Genomic DNA, 15967 nt, shown 5'->3' with positions numbered 1-15967 from the left:
GTATTGAAATGAAGGTTCACCCAATGAAATCTGTTTATCCATCTTCTCACCAGTTCCATTATCAGACAATAGCTTTTTCAGAGGAACACAGGGATGCAACTCGAATAAAACACACAATGGACTCTGGAGTAATATAAAATACAGAGGAAATGAGAATAAAGGAAGCATACAAATAATGTTATGGAACATTGAAAGCTTAAAAAACGCATTAAGCATGTCACCAACGTATTGCCTAAAAGGATACGACATAGTAATATTGACAGAAACATTCCTCACAGACCATTGGCAACATGTAGAATATTATTGCATACATCTACAGGAGAAACAAGGAGAAAGAGGAAGACCCATGGGAGGAATATCCATTCTCATAAAGCCTTGGCTGACCCCAATAAAAATGATAACACAACTGGAACACTCTCTACTAATAGAAACAAAACACATCACAGTTATTGCCACTTACTTCCAACCACATACAACGGCATTGGAAATAATAGACGAATTAGGACAACTAATAACTCGGAGCAAACAAGACAACCCCCTAATCATAGCAGGAGACTTAAACTGTAGGTTGGATGTACACAATTACAAAACAAAACTAGTAATGGGAAAATTACAAGAAGCTGGCCTTCTCCTATTAAATAACAGAAACATTCCAACCTACATATCTCACAACGGAACAAGCGTGATAGATGTTGCACTCATAAAAGGGCAAATAAAAAGGAGAAATAACCCCTATCTGGTCAGCAAATCACACACCAATAAGAAAGCATATCCCCATGAAAATAAAAATTCATGGAGATTGGCGATCACCAAACAAACAAGTAAAATGCCTATTATCAAGAAAAATTGACGGTGAAAAAGTAGAAGGACAAGTCGACCAGATAAGAAAAATAGAAGAGCTCACTGAGGAATTAAGACTAGAAGAAGCGGCACAAATACTAAAGGTATTGGTAATACAAGCCGCAACCCCAAGAAAGGACCGAAAGGCGAAACAATGGTTCGACCAGGAATGCTACCTGCTAAGAAAAGAAGTATTGAAGGCCCTGCATGAACTAAAAACAAATAAGAACCTTACACTCTATCAGGTATACAACAGAAAAAGAAGCCCCTATAAAACACTCACGCGGGAAAAGAAAAGGATATACAGGGAGGAAGAAGGTAAAAGAAGGAAGACCCATATCTCGCTCTACGTCCCAGGAAGCAAACACAGACACACAATATAAACATGGAAGGATGGATGACACACTTTAGCAATATACTCAACAAGCAAGGAATAACAAATATCCCAGAAAATTATCTAAGTACCAATATACTAGTGCCAACAGCATGGACTCTGCTGACAACAAATGAAGTCCAAAACATCATCTCAAGCACAAAGAAGAACAAGGCTTCAGGACCAGACAACATATACAGTGAGTATATAAAAGACACTGCTCATCTCCTACTGCCTACATGGACAAACTTATATAATAAATGCATTGAGACAGCCTCAATACCAGAGAGATGGAGACATTAAACTATTAAAGTACTCTATGAAGGAAATGGTGACCCATATGACACAAACACATACAGAGGCATTGCTCTGGAGAACATACCGTTCAAGATATTCACAAAAACATTCGTGGCGAGAGTCACAGAAGAAATACATGAGTATCTACCAGATAATCTATTCGGATTCAGGAAGGGAAGATCAGCTATTAACGCCATACAATTACTACTCAATAACATATGGGAAGTCCTTGAAAAAAGAGAAAAGTTTTACGTAGTGTTTATAGACTTCACAAAAGCATTCGCCCTCATATATCGAGAACTTGTGACCCAGAAGCTGGAAAAAGCCCTCAACAGAAACAATGTGTGGACTAAAACCATAAAGACGATACTACAATGGAACAAAATAAGAATCTCTGACAATATATCTCTCTCAGAACCGATACTTCAAACGAACGGGGTATTACAGGGTGACCCAATTAGCCTGTTACTTTCCATTCTGGCAGCAGAAGAAATAATGAGAATAACCCATAAGGAAGATGTAGTATCGTACGCCTATGCCGATGATATAGTGATCGGATCAAGAGAAATCACGAAACTACAAAAAGTGATAAAAGATATGGAGGAATGGTGCTACGAACATAAGTTTGCAATTAATACATCGAAAACAAAAATGATGGTATTTAGGCAAGGAGGACAGATCCCAGCAATGGCAGAAATCTTCATAAAGAAGCAGAAAGTAGCCATAGTAAATGACTTCAAGTACCTTGGCATTAATCTGCAAACAAGTGCCAAATGCTTTACAAAACATGTAACAGAGAAAGCAATACAGGCGGTAAGGGCGATGCACGAAATCAACTACATCAGATCACTCAGCCTAGAGACGGCGATGTCACTATTTAGATCAAAAATCATGCCTATACTAACATATGGGATAGAAATCATATGGCCGTACCTCACAGAAAACAACCTATCCTCCCTAGAAAGAGTAAAAGCTCTATACATAAAAAGGGCGATTGGTGTATCCAAGACTACAAGATCAAGACTCGTCTACCTCCTAGCGCGAGAATCCTTCCTCATTGAAGACTTCATAACACACCTGACTCTACCCAACACCAGAGCATCAGAAAATCTCCTAGCAACACTCAGCAAAAAAAGAGAAGACATTCCTTCAGAATTATTTGGAACTGGGGCCATGATAGACCGGATATGGACAACATCCAACTTCGAGATGAGGCACGTATTCAAGACTGGCAGTACATGGTTTCCACAATCTAATTTGTACCAACACCTCATACCATGAACCAACAGACATGTAAGTGCAACTTATGTGGATACATGTGTGAACGTTACCACGTAGAACTCTGCATCAAAAGAACAAAAACAATTAAAGAACATGCAGTCCAAGGCGCAAGCGCGCGAGTACAGTGTATATATATGTATTATTTTTCTCTCTTTCTGTATGGCTATTTGGCTGCAATAAATATATTAATTATATTACCTCAAATGCATTTTCCTGTGTTGTCCCTGGTTCTATTAATTCTGATTTGGTTTCTTGTTTCATTTCTGATAAAAGTTGAAAATTTTCCTGTGGAAAAGAATATATATTAGGCATGTTCTTCGCATACATCTACCAATATAGTCACCAACAAATAAGAACGATAACCGATTAACTAAATGTATTTGGGTTAATTTTAAAATTTCTTCATATAGATGATCCATAAAAGCAAACGACACAGTTCAGGAGATAAAAAGCATCCTATTTGAATACTCAGGGATGCTTTTTATTGTGGAGTAACAATATCACCCATTAAACCCTTTAAAATATAAATGTGACATGAGGAGAATGAGCAGAAATACTCATAATTATTCAACTCATGCTAATCAAGATTATTTTCTGAAAATTCACACCACTTGACTTTACACCAGCAAGTACAGCTTACCATAAATATATATCTTCGATCTCACCTGTTGTACGTTAAGTCATCAGGTATAAGACTGGCTGGAATCTCAAGAGATCTACAATCAACTACCGTAGAGAGCCCAAGTATTACCAAGGATACATACTAAAGAAATGAGGAGAGATTTAGTGTCACATTACTTTCCTTTCCTAGCCAGAGTCTGCCTAGACTACTGAAGTAGTCTTTTATATTGCACCAATGCAGAGATGTTTCATGATAATGATGGGAAAGGAAAGGACAAGACACAACCACAGCCTCAACTAAGATACAGAGATGGGAAACTGCAGAAAACAAACTTCATGGTTGCCAACAGAGGGGTTAAAATCCACTATCTCCCGAATGCTACCTGACAATTCTGTGACCAAAATCGTTTGACCCCTATGAAATCAAGAACAATCACCTAAAATTCACATGGTGGTGGTCTCCAGAATTAACAACAAACATATGAATTAAATGCTGCTGTGCCATCTTTCATAAAACTAGTGAACACCCACCACCCTCCAATGCTGCAGTGCACACTATTTACCTCCACCTTTTCATGCTGCAGTCTTAAGACATAAGATGTCCTATATTCCCCATTCATCTCCTCATTTACACTCCACACCTACACTGACTATATAAGACCAAAAGCTCTTACACCCTAAATGAAATTAACAAAAAAAGAAAACATATTGGAGACCTTCATCCTAGATATTTTAAATAACGCAGGAGTAAAGACAAGCCCCACCCTCTATACCAAGACCAACACGTCCTTCCACAAACACCTACCCTCCCACCTCTTCCTCCCTCCCCTAGCACCAACTTACCCAGCTCTCCCCTAAACACTGCTTCCCACTAACAACAGAAGTAAAACCTCAACAGTCAAACATAGCCTTTGAGAACAAGACTTCTAAACCAGCAAATCCCAGATGGTTAAGTTGCCAACGCATATGTAAGTCATGTGTTTTCATATTTGAATGTAAGCCCTCAAAAGCTATTTCCACCTTATACAGGGTCGAAAAAACAATCTACCTTTTAGTATAGGTCCTAGTAACATTAAATAGGGAATGTAAATTATTGGACTGGTAATTGATAGGCAACATAATGCCATTTATGACACAATAACACAAGTCATGTTTTATTTTCATTGTTTGATGCACTCATGGAGTCGGCGAACAAAGCTATCCAATACATTCAAAACCATTTTGAGTGGAATTGCCTGGATCTCTTCACGAATGCCTTGCCTCAGAGTCTCTAAGTTGGGGATACATGTTGTAAACACTTTGCTCTTGAGGGGCCCCCATAGAAAGAAATCACAAGCAGTCAAACTAGGGGATCTGTTCAACCATAGTATGTTCGTGAAACGCAACATAATTCTTCCCGTGAACACCGTATGTAACGTTGCCATTGTGTCTTGAGTGATATGTGGAGTCTTGCTGGAAATAGAGTGATGCCAAATTAATGCCCTGTCTCTGTAATTCAGGAATTGTGAAGGTCGTCAATAGGCCTCTGTAATGTTCCGAATTCACTACAACTGTGTTTCCGTGTTGATTTTCAAAAACGTAGAGTACAATAATCCTGGAAGCCAAAACACCACACCACACTGTGACCTTTGCAGTATGGACTGGTTTTTCATGTGGTTCTTGTGCATTCACATTATTCCATTCTCTCATGTTTTGCTTGTTGACACAGTTTTTCAGTTCAAAGTGTGCCTCACCTGACATTATCAGGTTGGGAAGAATACCCCTATTCTCATCCGATAATTCAATAAAGTCAGTACAGAATTGTTTCAGGGAGGCATATTCACACTGTAGTAACTTATGAGTCACCTGCATTTTGTACAGATAAGCTAAATCATTGTGGAGAAAGTGGAGCATGCTTCCCTCTGACAGGTGAAAAGCTACAGCATGTTTGTTTACTGAATGACTAAGACTCCTGTCAATAGCAATCCATACTCTCACAATGTTTTCTAGTGTCTGCACTGTCCTTGGCTTTCCTAGAGATTTTTATTCATGGCACATGCGGTATTACGAAACTGCTCAACCCACCTCGGAATTGTGTGCCGTTCTGGTACTGTTCCATGTCTCTCAATATTAATTCGCTGTTAAAATTTCCACTGCATAGTTGCCACACTGTCACCACTTTTGAAATATGGCTCAATCACTAAAGTGTGATGCGCTGCGGTCCAACGCTCTATGCTAACTAAAATGGTGTCCTTCCTGCTACATGCTACCCTACAGGGTTTTATTCCCACTGCAGGGCCGTACACACTAGCGACCATTGAAAGTGGTAGGTTGTTTCTACCAGACCCTGTACATTTAGCTCCCTCATTTCCATTGCAAACCACAACGAATACACTCTCCAGAATTAACACTACAACATATATTATACAGTCATTTTACATATAGAAAAAAGACTATAACTCACAACATTGTTTTTATTCTTACTCTTTTATATCAGATGATGGCTTATCAAATGATATGCAGTACATTACCTCGAATGCATATTCCTGTGTTGACTCTGTTAACTCTGATTTGGTTTCTTGTTTCAGAGGTATTATTCCCAACATGGGATGAACATTATCCTGCAGAGAAGAATATATATTAGGCATATACTCTTCGCATACATCCACCAATATAGACACCAACAAAAATTGAGCATGATAAATCCTTACTTGAGTTAATTTCAAAATAACACAAAAATATAAAGAACATTTCTGCATGTAGAGAATTCTTCCACAGAGATAGAATTATGTAGATACTTTTACAAACTATAAGTTTTTAGCAAAACAATATAAATGTAGTAATACTGAATAAAATATTGGGTTAATATGACAATTCATATTAAGTTTAGTTCTTGGGTAGTTGTAAATTAGTTGAAATCTGTAAATTTCATTCTAACTAGATTGATTAAACTCTATTTCTGACTTAATAACTTTCTGATTTAACAGTGTAAACCAACAATTTAATAAAATTTTTAAAAATCAATATCTACCAATTAAAAGTAAACATAGCTAGTAGTAATTGTAGTATTTAATTTAGATCCAGTACTGCAAGAAGAAAATCAGTTAAACTTCATTTAATATTTTTGGTATAAGTCCAAGATCCGCCAGCAGCTTGTGCGTCATATATGACGTGTTTGGTGAGTTGATGTTTGCAAACATGGCGGATAATTTGAAGGGTCGTGTATTAATAGTGGGGGCTAAATGTATGAATTAATGGTGTTATATTTAGCTGTTTGAGACTGCGTAACACAATTTAAGGCACTAGATTAGGTTACAACTTGACTAGTTGCTTTGTGAAATAGGTATCAACGGTATGATATGATGGGGCTCACTTGATGTCGCGAAAACTTTATGAGTATTAAGTACGTCCAGCAAGTATGAAAAGCATTGGTCTGGTTTGGTTAGGTCCGGCTAGTGGCAAAACCATTGGTCTGGGGACAAGCAAAGGGGGTCTAGAGGCATAAGCCCCCAGGTTAGAACCGCGAAGCGGCCAACAGGCCTCTAGCATCCCGTACGAAAGAAATTGTGTTTCACCGAAAACCACTGATAGTGACAGGTTAGGTTGTGATCCACAGAAAACCACTGGTAGTGACACGTCAGGTTAGGTTTGGTTAGGTGCAACAGCACTGCTAATTGTGCGGAGTTATCCACCGAAAACCACTGATAGTGAAGGTTAGGTTGTGATCCACCTAAAACTACTGATAGTGACAGGTTAGGTTGTAATCTACCAAAAACCACTGATAGTGACAGGTTAGGTTGTGATCCATCTAAAACCACCGATAGTGACAGGTTAGGTTGTAATCCACCAAAAACCACTGATAGTGACAGGTTAGGTTGTAATCCACAGAAATCCACTGGTAGTAACAGGTTAGGTTAGGTTTGGTTAGGTGCGACAGCATTGCTAATTGAGCGACTGTTGTTGGAAGTACACTTTTGGTGATCACATCACGAATGGGAAGGCAACACTATACATATGAGTATACTGCAATCACTGAGACAGGATATGAATTTATGGGTACTCACCCAAAGTTGACAGAGGAGTGGACAGAAGATGGACTTCTTATGTTTACGTAGAGGTACTCGCTCCTAAAATAATAACTAATAATATGGATAGAGCACCAAATGGGAGTTATAATTGTTTTGGCTAGTTGTACTTCGTCTTAAAACAATAATCACGAATATTACAGAGCTGGACACATGACTTGATTGTTTCTGTCTAGTAATACTTCCTCTTAAGTAATCATGACTAAAACAAAGCTGAGGATTGAATCAGTGAAGAATGGCAAAAAAAGACGAATTTTAGACTTGGACAAGATCGTGGAAGAGGAATGGTGGAAGGAAAGAGGAAGATGGAGAAGCGCCATAAATATCCCAACCAGACAGGAGCTGGATAAGTGTGAATGCTGATGATGATAATGAAGGCTATTTTCCGAAGACTTTCTAAACTGAGAGCCATGGTTTCCTTGATACCATCAATCCACCTCATCCAAAAGTCAACTTACTTTCACCCGATTTATAAAATTTTGGTGATTTAATTTGGAGACTTATTTATTTTTGACAAGATTCTCCTGCCTTTGAGAGTATATGGTAACAGGTTCTCCTCTTTTCTCATTACATTCTCACCCTCAAATGCTGTCCCTCTTGTTCATTTTAGAGTAAGACATGCCTTACCACATGGTAAGTACACTCTAATACTTTGATGTTTTCAATGTTTCAGTTGACCTCATTTTCTTTCATGTGCCTCCAACCTTTTCTTTTTCATTGTTCTGTTCTCTGGTTCTTTATCCATTATAACTTTGTTTCTGTGCTGCATTCTCTACCACTTCTCTTTCTTAATATTAGAACTCATCATGCCTTCACAGTGTGATTGCCACTAGTGACTGCTGTGTGGATCACAGCAGTGCAAATGTTTCCTAGCAGACATTCAGTCTACTCACAGTTCTGTTTTTTCCTAACAGAGATCCTTAGTTGATGTGTGGCCATCTCCATTTACTTTGGTATTTTCCGTTTTGGACCCTAGCAGAGAACACCACCAAAAAACTGCAATCTTTTGAGATGTGATGCTATCGATGCCTGTTCAGAATATCATGGGTTGATAGAATACATAACGCTGAAGTACGCCAACATCTGAACAAAGAGCAGAGGTCATGCACATCAAAAAGAAGAAACTTGAGTATTTTGGCCAAATCTATAGAAATGATCAAGATAGACTCTTACAAGGTAAAATTGAAGGAAGGAAAAGTAGGGGAAGAAGGAGAATATCTCGGCTATAGAATCTATGTAAATGGTATGGGGTCTTTACCCCAACTCTATTCCAAGTTGCTGTGAACAAGAACCATATCGCCCTGATGACAGGAGATATCCAATTAGGATATGGAACAAGAAGAAGGAGAAGAAGACATTCTTCAGAGTTGGAAATGTTGATTTCCATTCCATACTCACTACACCTCCTTTCCAGTTCCAAGATATTATATTGGAGTCATGTCTTTATAACCAAATACAGCTCATAGTCAAGAATCCTAATTATATTTCCAGTCACCTCAATCACTCCCTGCCATCTGAGCAACATACATCACGAACAACCAGTAACTACTGTGAATCTAACCCGAACAACCACAAATTTCCTTCGTACTCTCATCATATGAATATTCTAGATTTATGAAAGATAAGCATAACTGTCTATTCTTCTCGCAGTATTTTACAGTTACTTGACAGCTCCTCTGTGGTCTGAAAATGTGCACTGACTCCCTGACACAGTCTCAATTATTAGATATTATTTATGATAGTCAACTTACAAAGTTTGAGGGTTCTCCTGTATCTGAAGACCTTACTGGCTCACATTTGACAAACACAGGTTCCTCCATACTTCTTTACAATACCCTGCAAAGCAAAAAACAAATTAATACAGCTCCCAAAAAAATGGGTATACCACCTTAGATCATTGTCTTAAATATTTTGAATTCCAATAATAATCCCACATGCATGTCCTTAGTCCGTGTCACCTAAGGGTGATTTAGTTTTAAGGGGAAGTAAATCTACATTAGATAAAGTTCTTCTTCTAACTCGCGTCAGACAAAAGTAGGAGTAGTTCAGCAAAACTGTACTAACTAGTTCACAAAAAAAAGAGATGGTTCATACAACATTGCCAGTTTAGGAACTATTCTTCCACTGGCTAGAGACAAGATCATCATAGACTACGAGAGACAGCTCAGTGTGCCAAATAATGTTACCAACTTAAGAACTATATTCCCACTGCCTACAGACAAGAACATTACAGAATATGGGACACATCGCAGTGTGCCAAACAATGTTGCCAACTTAGGAACTATATCTTTTTTAGAATTTGTTTTACATCACACCTACACAGGTAGGTCTTATGATGATGATGGGATGGGAAAAGCTGAGGAGAGTGAGGGAAGCAGCCGTGGCCTGAAGTAAAGGACAGCCCCAGCGTTTACCTGGTGTGAAAATGGGAAACCATGGAAAACCATCTTCAGGGTTGTCTGACAGTGGAGTTCGAACCCACTATCTTCCAGATACAAGCTTACAGCTGCGCACCCCTAACCGCATGGCCAACTCACCTGATACTTAGGAATTATACTCCCACTGGCTAGTAAGAACAACATGATAGAATATGAAACATGTCTGGCTAGCGACAAGATCATTAGCCCCCAGGTTAGAGCTGCAGGTGGCCGACATATTTCTACTATACCAAGTGACAGTATTGGTTAGTGACAACATCAACTGATAGTTAAGTGGCAGAAACTGCTGTTAGATCTAGCACATGCGATGATATGTCACTTTCAAACTGTGAGGTTTCATTATTCTTGGTCTGGGGTTTAAGGTCACACTTTTTCTCACTTCTATATGTTTCTCTAGATGAAAATTGCAACATGGGATGTACATGCATTTGAGCTACAATACAAACCCAGGAGCTAACTAAAACAATATTCCATTGTCAAGCATTATAACTGGCATCACACACTGACAGCACATTTTTATTACCAGAAGTTAATTGCCATCAACGTGTATCACTGCCAGACAAAGAAGTAGCCTACCGCATTAAATGAGGCAGCCACAGACAGCATTCCTCACATAAAAGCATTGATATTTTGCACACTAGTGCAACAAGTGCAACTTGTCGATTTTTTTTAACTCCAGTTAGTGTATTTTTGTGTGATCTCAATGTAAACGTGCGAAAATTGTTAAATTTGTAACATTAGGTCCTCGAAGTAAAATAAATTTGTTTCCTATTGGAGTGCCATATATGCCGATGCACGAGTTCAAAATGGAATTTGGAGAATTCACACAATTCACCTTCAATTGTCGCAGTTTTGCGCGGTCTTTGTTTGAAATCTTTAAAAATCTTCAAGTCCCTAATTGTTTGCAGATATCATAGTCTTGCAGCGGCACAGCGATTTCTTAGAAACTAAAACGAAAGTTTAAAACCTACGAATAAGAATGTGACTGCTGCCCGACAGGCGCTGTACCAGTCTCTCAAGAGTTCTAAACAGCATGACGGCCAGTTCGAGTTGGAAACATTTCCTTCATATAAAAAGGTGGAACATTAAACTTTCATTTAAAATTCCCGTAAAACATGCTGAAGAAGTAGAAAGTCGTGACAGTAATATTTCATGATCAAATCATATGTTGATCTCCAATTAAAATTCTAAGTCGGTGATAAACACTATTACTGGTTTGAAATTGTACAATCAACATTAGCTGCAACCGCAAATAGCACCACTGCTTGACGTAGCTGATACTAATAGGGCTCCTTATAATCTGCAACGTATTTTACCTTACCTCCTGTCAGGGAGAAGAAGTCGTCTCTATACAATGAAAAGGTAGAAAACTAAAAGATGCCACTCAGAATTATTCTGAGTTGGGTCAGTTATAATGCCGATATTTAACGCACCGGGCGAGTTGGCCGTGCGCGTAGAGGCGCGCGGCTGTGAGCTTGCATCCGGGAGATAGTAGGTTCGAATCCCACTATCGGCAGCCCTGAAAATGGTTTTCCGTGGTTTCCCATTTTCACACCAGGCAAATGCTGGGGCTGTACCTTAATTAAGGCCACGGCCGCTTCCTTCCAACTCCTAGGCCTTTCCTATCCCATCGTCGCCATAAGACCTATCTGTGTCGGTGCGACGTAAAGCCCCTAGCAAAAAAAAAAAAAAAAAGATATTTAACGCCAAGAGGTGAAGTGACGTCTAACATCTCGATGTTTTCTGTGCGCCGATAGTGCGCAATTGTGACGTTGTCGGAATTCAAACCGCTCGTCACCGGTTGTTGATTTCACATTCAAATATGCGCTCAAGGACAAAATTTTCGTATCCGATATTCTGGGTATGATTAGGATGAAATAGAGGCGGCAAACTATCGATAGTAATTGCCATCGATATTTTCCGATATTATGAGCTCTACTATCGATAGTAATCGATAGTTTTCAAAAAGTGGAACGAATCATATCATTATGCATGAAAATAGGACCTTCACTCAACACAATTACAACTACAACTATTTCATGCTATGTAATTTCTGAAATTCAAATCGGAATCACTCAAATCTATTTAGTGGCACGTCCGAGACATTCTCGAGCTGCACGCGCTTGCCCATAACTTGACCGCCTGAGAAATTTTCGTTCAGCTGCAGTGTTCATTTGCGATCGCCCGGCATTTTCTCGGGTATAATAATATCTTTGGAAAAATGTTTTACAGCCTTCTGAACGGATGGCAGGAGAGTTTTCAGTTGCTTTCGTGGAGCCTTTTGGCGTAAAATTTCCCTTATCTTCTCTCGCCTATAAGTTATACAATCTCCGACTCACCAGCTGACAAGATAAACAGAAATGGCGAGCGCGTAAAAGGAAGAAATGTTTGTCTGATGACAAAATAGGGGACTCGCCTACATCAAAGATTAATCTCTAAATGATACTGGTAATTCTGATAGTAGCAATAATGATTTTTCGCATGATGACCTGGTATTTCTAATGAATGTGAGGAAGATATTTTGTCGGAAACATTGGTGATGGTAGATGTAGCATATGCATTCGTGTGGAAAAAAATGTTATCCCGTAAATACTGAACTATCTAATATAATCCCATTTGCGGATATTCTGGTGTAGGGGTTCTATTACAGAATTCCACACTCATTGCACTCAGCTAACTTTTCATCCTCACTACGCCTAAACCACTTCCAAACGTCAGTTATCTTCCTTTTGAGCATCTATATATGAAGTTCAGAATGTTAAACCGGTATATTAAACTTACTAACAAACAGTGAAACATCGATATCGATAGTAGGCAACTGACTATCGATGTCAGACGATAGTGGTCGCTATCGATAACTATCGATAGCACTATCGATAGTTTTCCGCCTCTAGGATGAAATCTAACACTTTTGCGAATACGTAGAAACAAAGCTCACATTTCCACACCGAACAGTTCGCAATTAACGTCTTGTTAACAACAGTAATAATAATCAGCAATTATAAAGTGTTTCCTGCAAAAGGTTCTTCAGAATGCTAATTATCGTCACCTCCCAGCGCCAACTTTCAGCGGTAAAGCTGGAGGATAACTTCAAACTTGCTTTTCAGGTTGCTAAGTGTAGCAGTTAAAAGGAGAAAAGATCGTGTATTTAAAAACAAAGCGCGTTGTTTGGATCAATCTGTATTAGGAAATTTTTACATAGTATTTTATGCTTAATATTATAGTGTTTGGGGAATCAACAGAAAAGGAAATCCTACTAGAGGCTTATGACAATACTAAAATCAGTGGCGGCCGGTCAGTACGTGCTACCGGGCTCCAGCACGTAGCTTGAAACTGTGAGGAATATTATTTATGTACAGTAAAATTATCCTGGTGCCTTTTCGTTATTTTGAGTACGATATGAATTTGTGTTTTGTGAAAATCAGGACGAGATCCGTCGAACACCTAGCGCCGTTCTCCCGGGGAACAAGGCTCGTGCTCATGTGAAGTGAGCCCTTGCCTGTAGCCTGGAGGAAGCAATACGCAGGCGCAGCCAAGCTTGCAACACTCCCCCTAGCCGGCGGAGTATACCATAAACCGGGATCAACTTTCACTGATCCCGTTTATAGTTACTTCCTCTCCCGCAAGGGGGTAGAAGTACTCGATGTCTCCTGCTACCTTGATGTTCACGGCCGACTGGATCCCTCGCTGCGCTCCTTAGCTAGCTAGAGCGACGCATCAAGTCGGCCGTGTGATGTTGAACGTGGTAAGCGAGTCTGCCACTAGAGAGTAGCATCGTCTGGGCTCGAAAGCAAAGCGTAAGCGGAGGCAATCTATCTCACACATGCTTATTAAAATACACATCTTCCTTTTGTGTCAAAAATAAGGAATTCGTAGGTGAGTCAAAGAATCTTTGAGTGACCCTAAATGTGATCCCGCATTACAATGTAATTTACTCTGGTGAAATGAAATAGCGTATGGCTTTTAGTGCCGGAAGTATCCGAGTACATGTTCGACTCGCCAGATGCAGGTCTTTTGATTTGACTCCCGTAGGCGACCTGCGAGTCGTGATGAGGATGAAATGATGATGAAGACAACACATACACCCAATGATGGTTAAAATTCCAGACCCAGCCGGGAATTGAACCCGGGATCCCTGTGACCAAAGGCCAGCGCGCTAACCATTTAGCCATGGAGCCGGACATTTACTCTAGTAATAGGGGAGGTCTCAATGAATCAGTCGGCAGCTCTTTCAGTTGCTTTGTGCGGTTTTTAATCTCGCGGTTATATTACTGGTGCGTGTTTTTTCTGTCATTGTGTTAGTGCTCAAGTTTATACGGAGATTTATCAAATTATTTATCCACTGCAGTGTATATAAAGTGAAATTAAATTAGTGTTCTTAGTGGGGATTTATATTCCCACGATTCTATTTGCACTGATGTAAGTTGCGCCATTAGGTTAGTAAAAACAATATTTCTAGAATGATTTATTTATCTCGTAGACAGTTGTCGAAGAATTCATCTGCTTCCAAATTAATGTTGTTTTTGTTTGTTCTGAGTTATAAATTGTGAGAAAAGTTGTATTATTATTATTATTATTATTATTATTATTATTATTATTATTATTATTATTATTATTATTATTATTATTATTATTATTATTATTATTACCAAGTTTGAAGTATGCGTTGTTCATCATGGCAATATGCAGATTTAAAACAGCGTATTTAGCTTGTTTTTTGTAGCACGTAGGACGATTTTTTCACGGGCCGCCACTGACTAAAATAATGGCGTGTGGCCTCCGGAGAGGCCAGCTGCAGGTCTTTTGATTTGACACTCGTCGGCGATCTGCGCGTCGTGATGAGGATGAAAGGGTGATAAGGACGACACATACATCCAGTCCCCGTGCCATGGGAATTGACCAATTATGTTTAAAACTCCCGACCCCTCTAACCAAAGGCCGGCACGCCATTTAGCCATGGAGCCGGACATGACAATACTGAGAAATATGGTATGATGATCAGCGTGGAGAAGAGGAAAACAGTGATGATGACAAGGCGAAAAAAATGGAAGGAAAAGGAATTGTTAGTATCAGGGGACAAAACCTTGAAGATGTTGAATACTTCAAATATTTGGGAAGTGAAATAATGCAAGATGCAAGGTTGGATAAGGAGATCAGCAGAAGGGTACAAGCTGGAAATACTTTCAACCATAATGTAAGGAACCTGGTGTGGAACAGGGAAGTTCCTATGAAATGCAAAGAGATACCGGTAATTTTCAATGTGTAGGTTTCTGCCCCTATATGAACATACGGATTAGAGACTTGGACTTCGACAGCATGAAATGAAGGAAAATTGAAGCCAGTGAGATGAAGTTCCTGAGGAGTATGGTAGGAAGGACAAGGAGAGGCAGACTAAGAAATGTTGAGATCAGAAATGAGAGATAGGTGTAAAAATACTGAGTCGTAGAATGGAGAAGAATAAATTGAGATGGTTAGCACATGTTATGAAAATGCAGGGGGGAAGGATACGAAATCAAACTTTTGGATTCTAAGATAAAGGGAAAGAGGGCAAGAGAAAGGCCCAGTGAAAGATGGATGGACTATGTCAAGAACAGTATGTGTCTGTTAGGTCATCAGCCCAGAGGCTGGTTGAATCCTCAAATAGCACCACCAAAGGCTATGCAGTTATAGGGAAAACGCAAAAACCAATGGCAGAGCCCAAATGAGGCGTACTGGGGAAGATGAGGAGTAAGGTAGTTTGCCATTGCTTTCCTCACTGGACCAGAATGTGCCATTGCAGCACGACTGACCCTATGAGCAACACCTTTCATAACACTCGGACACTGTTTGTGTTCCGAATGTTATTACTCAGCACCACCCATAACCCAGCAGCTTCCATATGGTCACAACCATAGATGAGACTGGGACTTCAGTGGAAATCTTTCTTAATATTTCTTTTGAATTTGTTGAAATTCTGAAGGCTTTAGTCGCGTCTGGAATGGAATTAAATATCCAGTGATTCTCAATCCCGCTGTAAGACAAATATAATCTATGTCCACTTGCCTCAAACATTA

At 39.3% G+C, this 15967-nt stretch overlaps 1 protein-coding gene across 4 annotated transcripts in view; it reads right to left on the bottom strand.

Moving 5' to 3' along the window:
• Positions 1-11681, bottom strand: part of LOC136884915 (uncharacterized) — a 105014-nt gene extending 93333 nt beyond the window's left edge. For 2 of the 4 annotated variants that reach the window (XM_068230136.1, XM_068230135.1), the window contains exons 1-4: positions 11236-11525; positions 9228-9312; positions 5923-6012; positions 2990-3076 (exon numbers count right to left, since the gene is read on the bottom strand). In XM_068230136.1, the coding sequence (XP_068086237.1) occupies positions 2990-3076; positions 5923-6012; positions 9228-9296 (246 nt within the window). In that variant the 5' untranslated portion in view covers positions 9297-9312; positions 11236-11525. Of the gene's footprint in view, positions 1-2989; positions 3077-5922; positions 6013-9227; positions 9313-10749; positions 10840-11235; positions 11526-11644 lie in introns of those variants that run through there. The other 2 variants (XM_068230133.1, XM_068230134.1) reach the window with 2 other exon arrangements.
• Between the last annotated feature and the right edge of the window lie 4286 nt (positions 11682-15967).

The sequence above is a fragment of the Anabrus simplex genome, chromosome 13 (genome assembly GCF_040414725.1).
Source record: "Anabrus simplex isolate iqAnaSimp1 chromosome 13, ASM4041472v1, whole genome shotgun sequence".
NCBI lineage: Eukaryota > Metazoa > Arthropoda > Insecta > Orthoptera > Tettigoniidae > Anabrus > Anabrus simplex.
The sequence above is the reverse complement of the archived record's forward strand: the minus strand, read 5'-3'. Positions and strand labels throughout refer to the sequence as shown.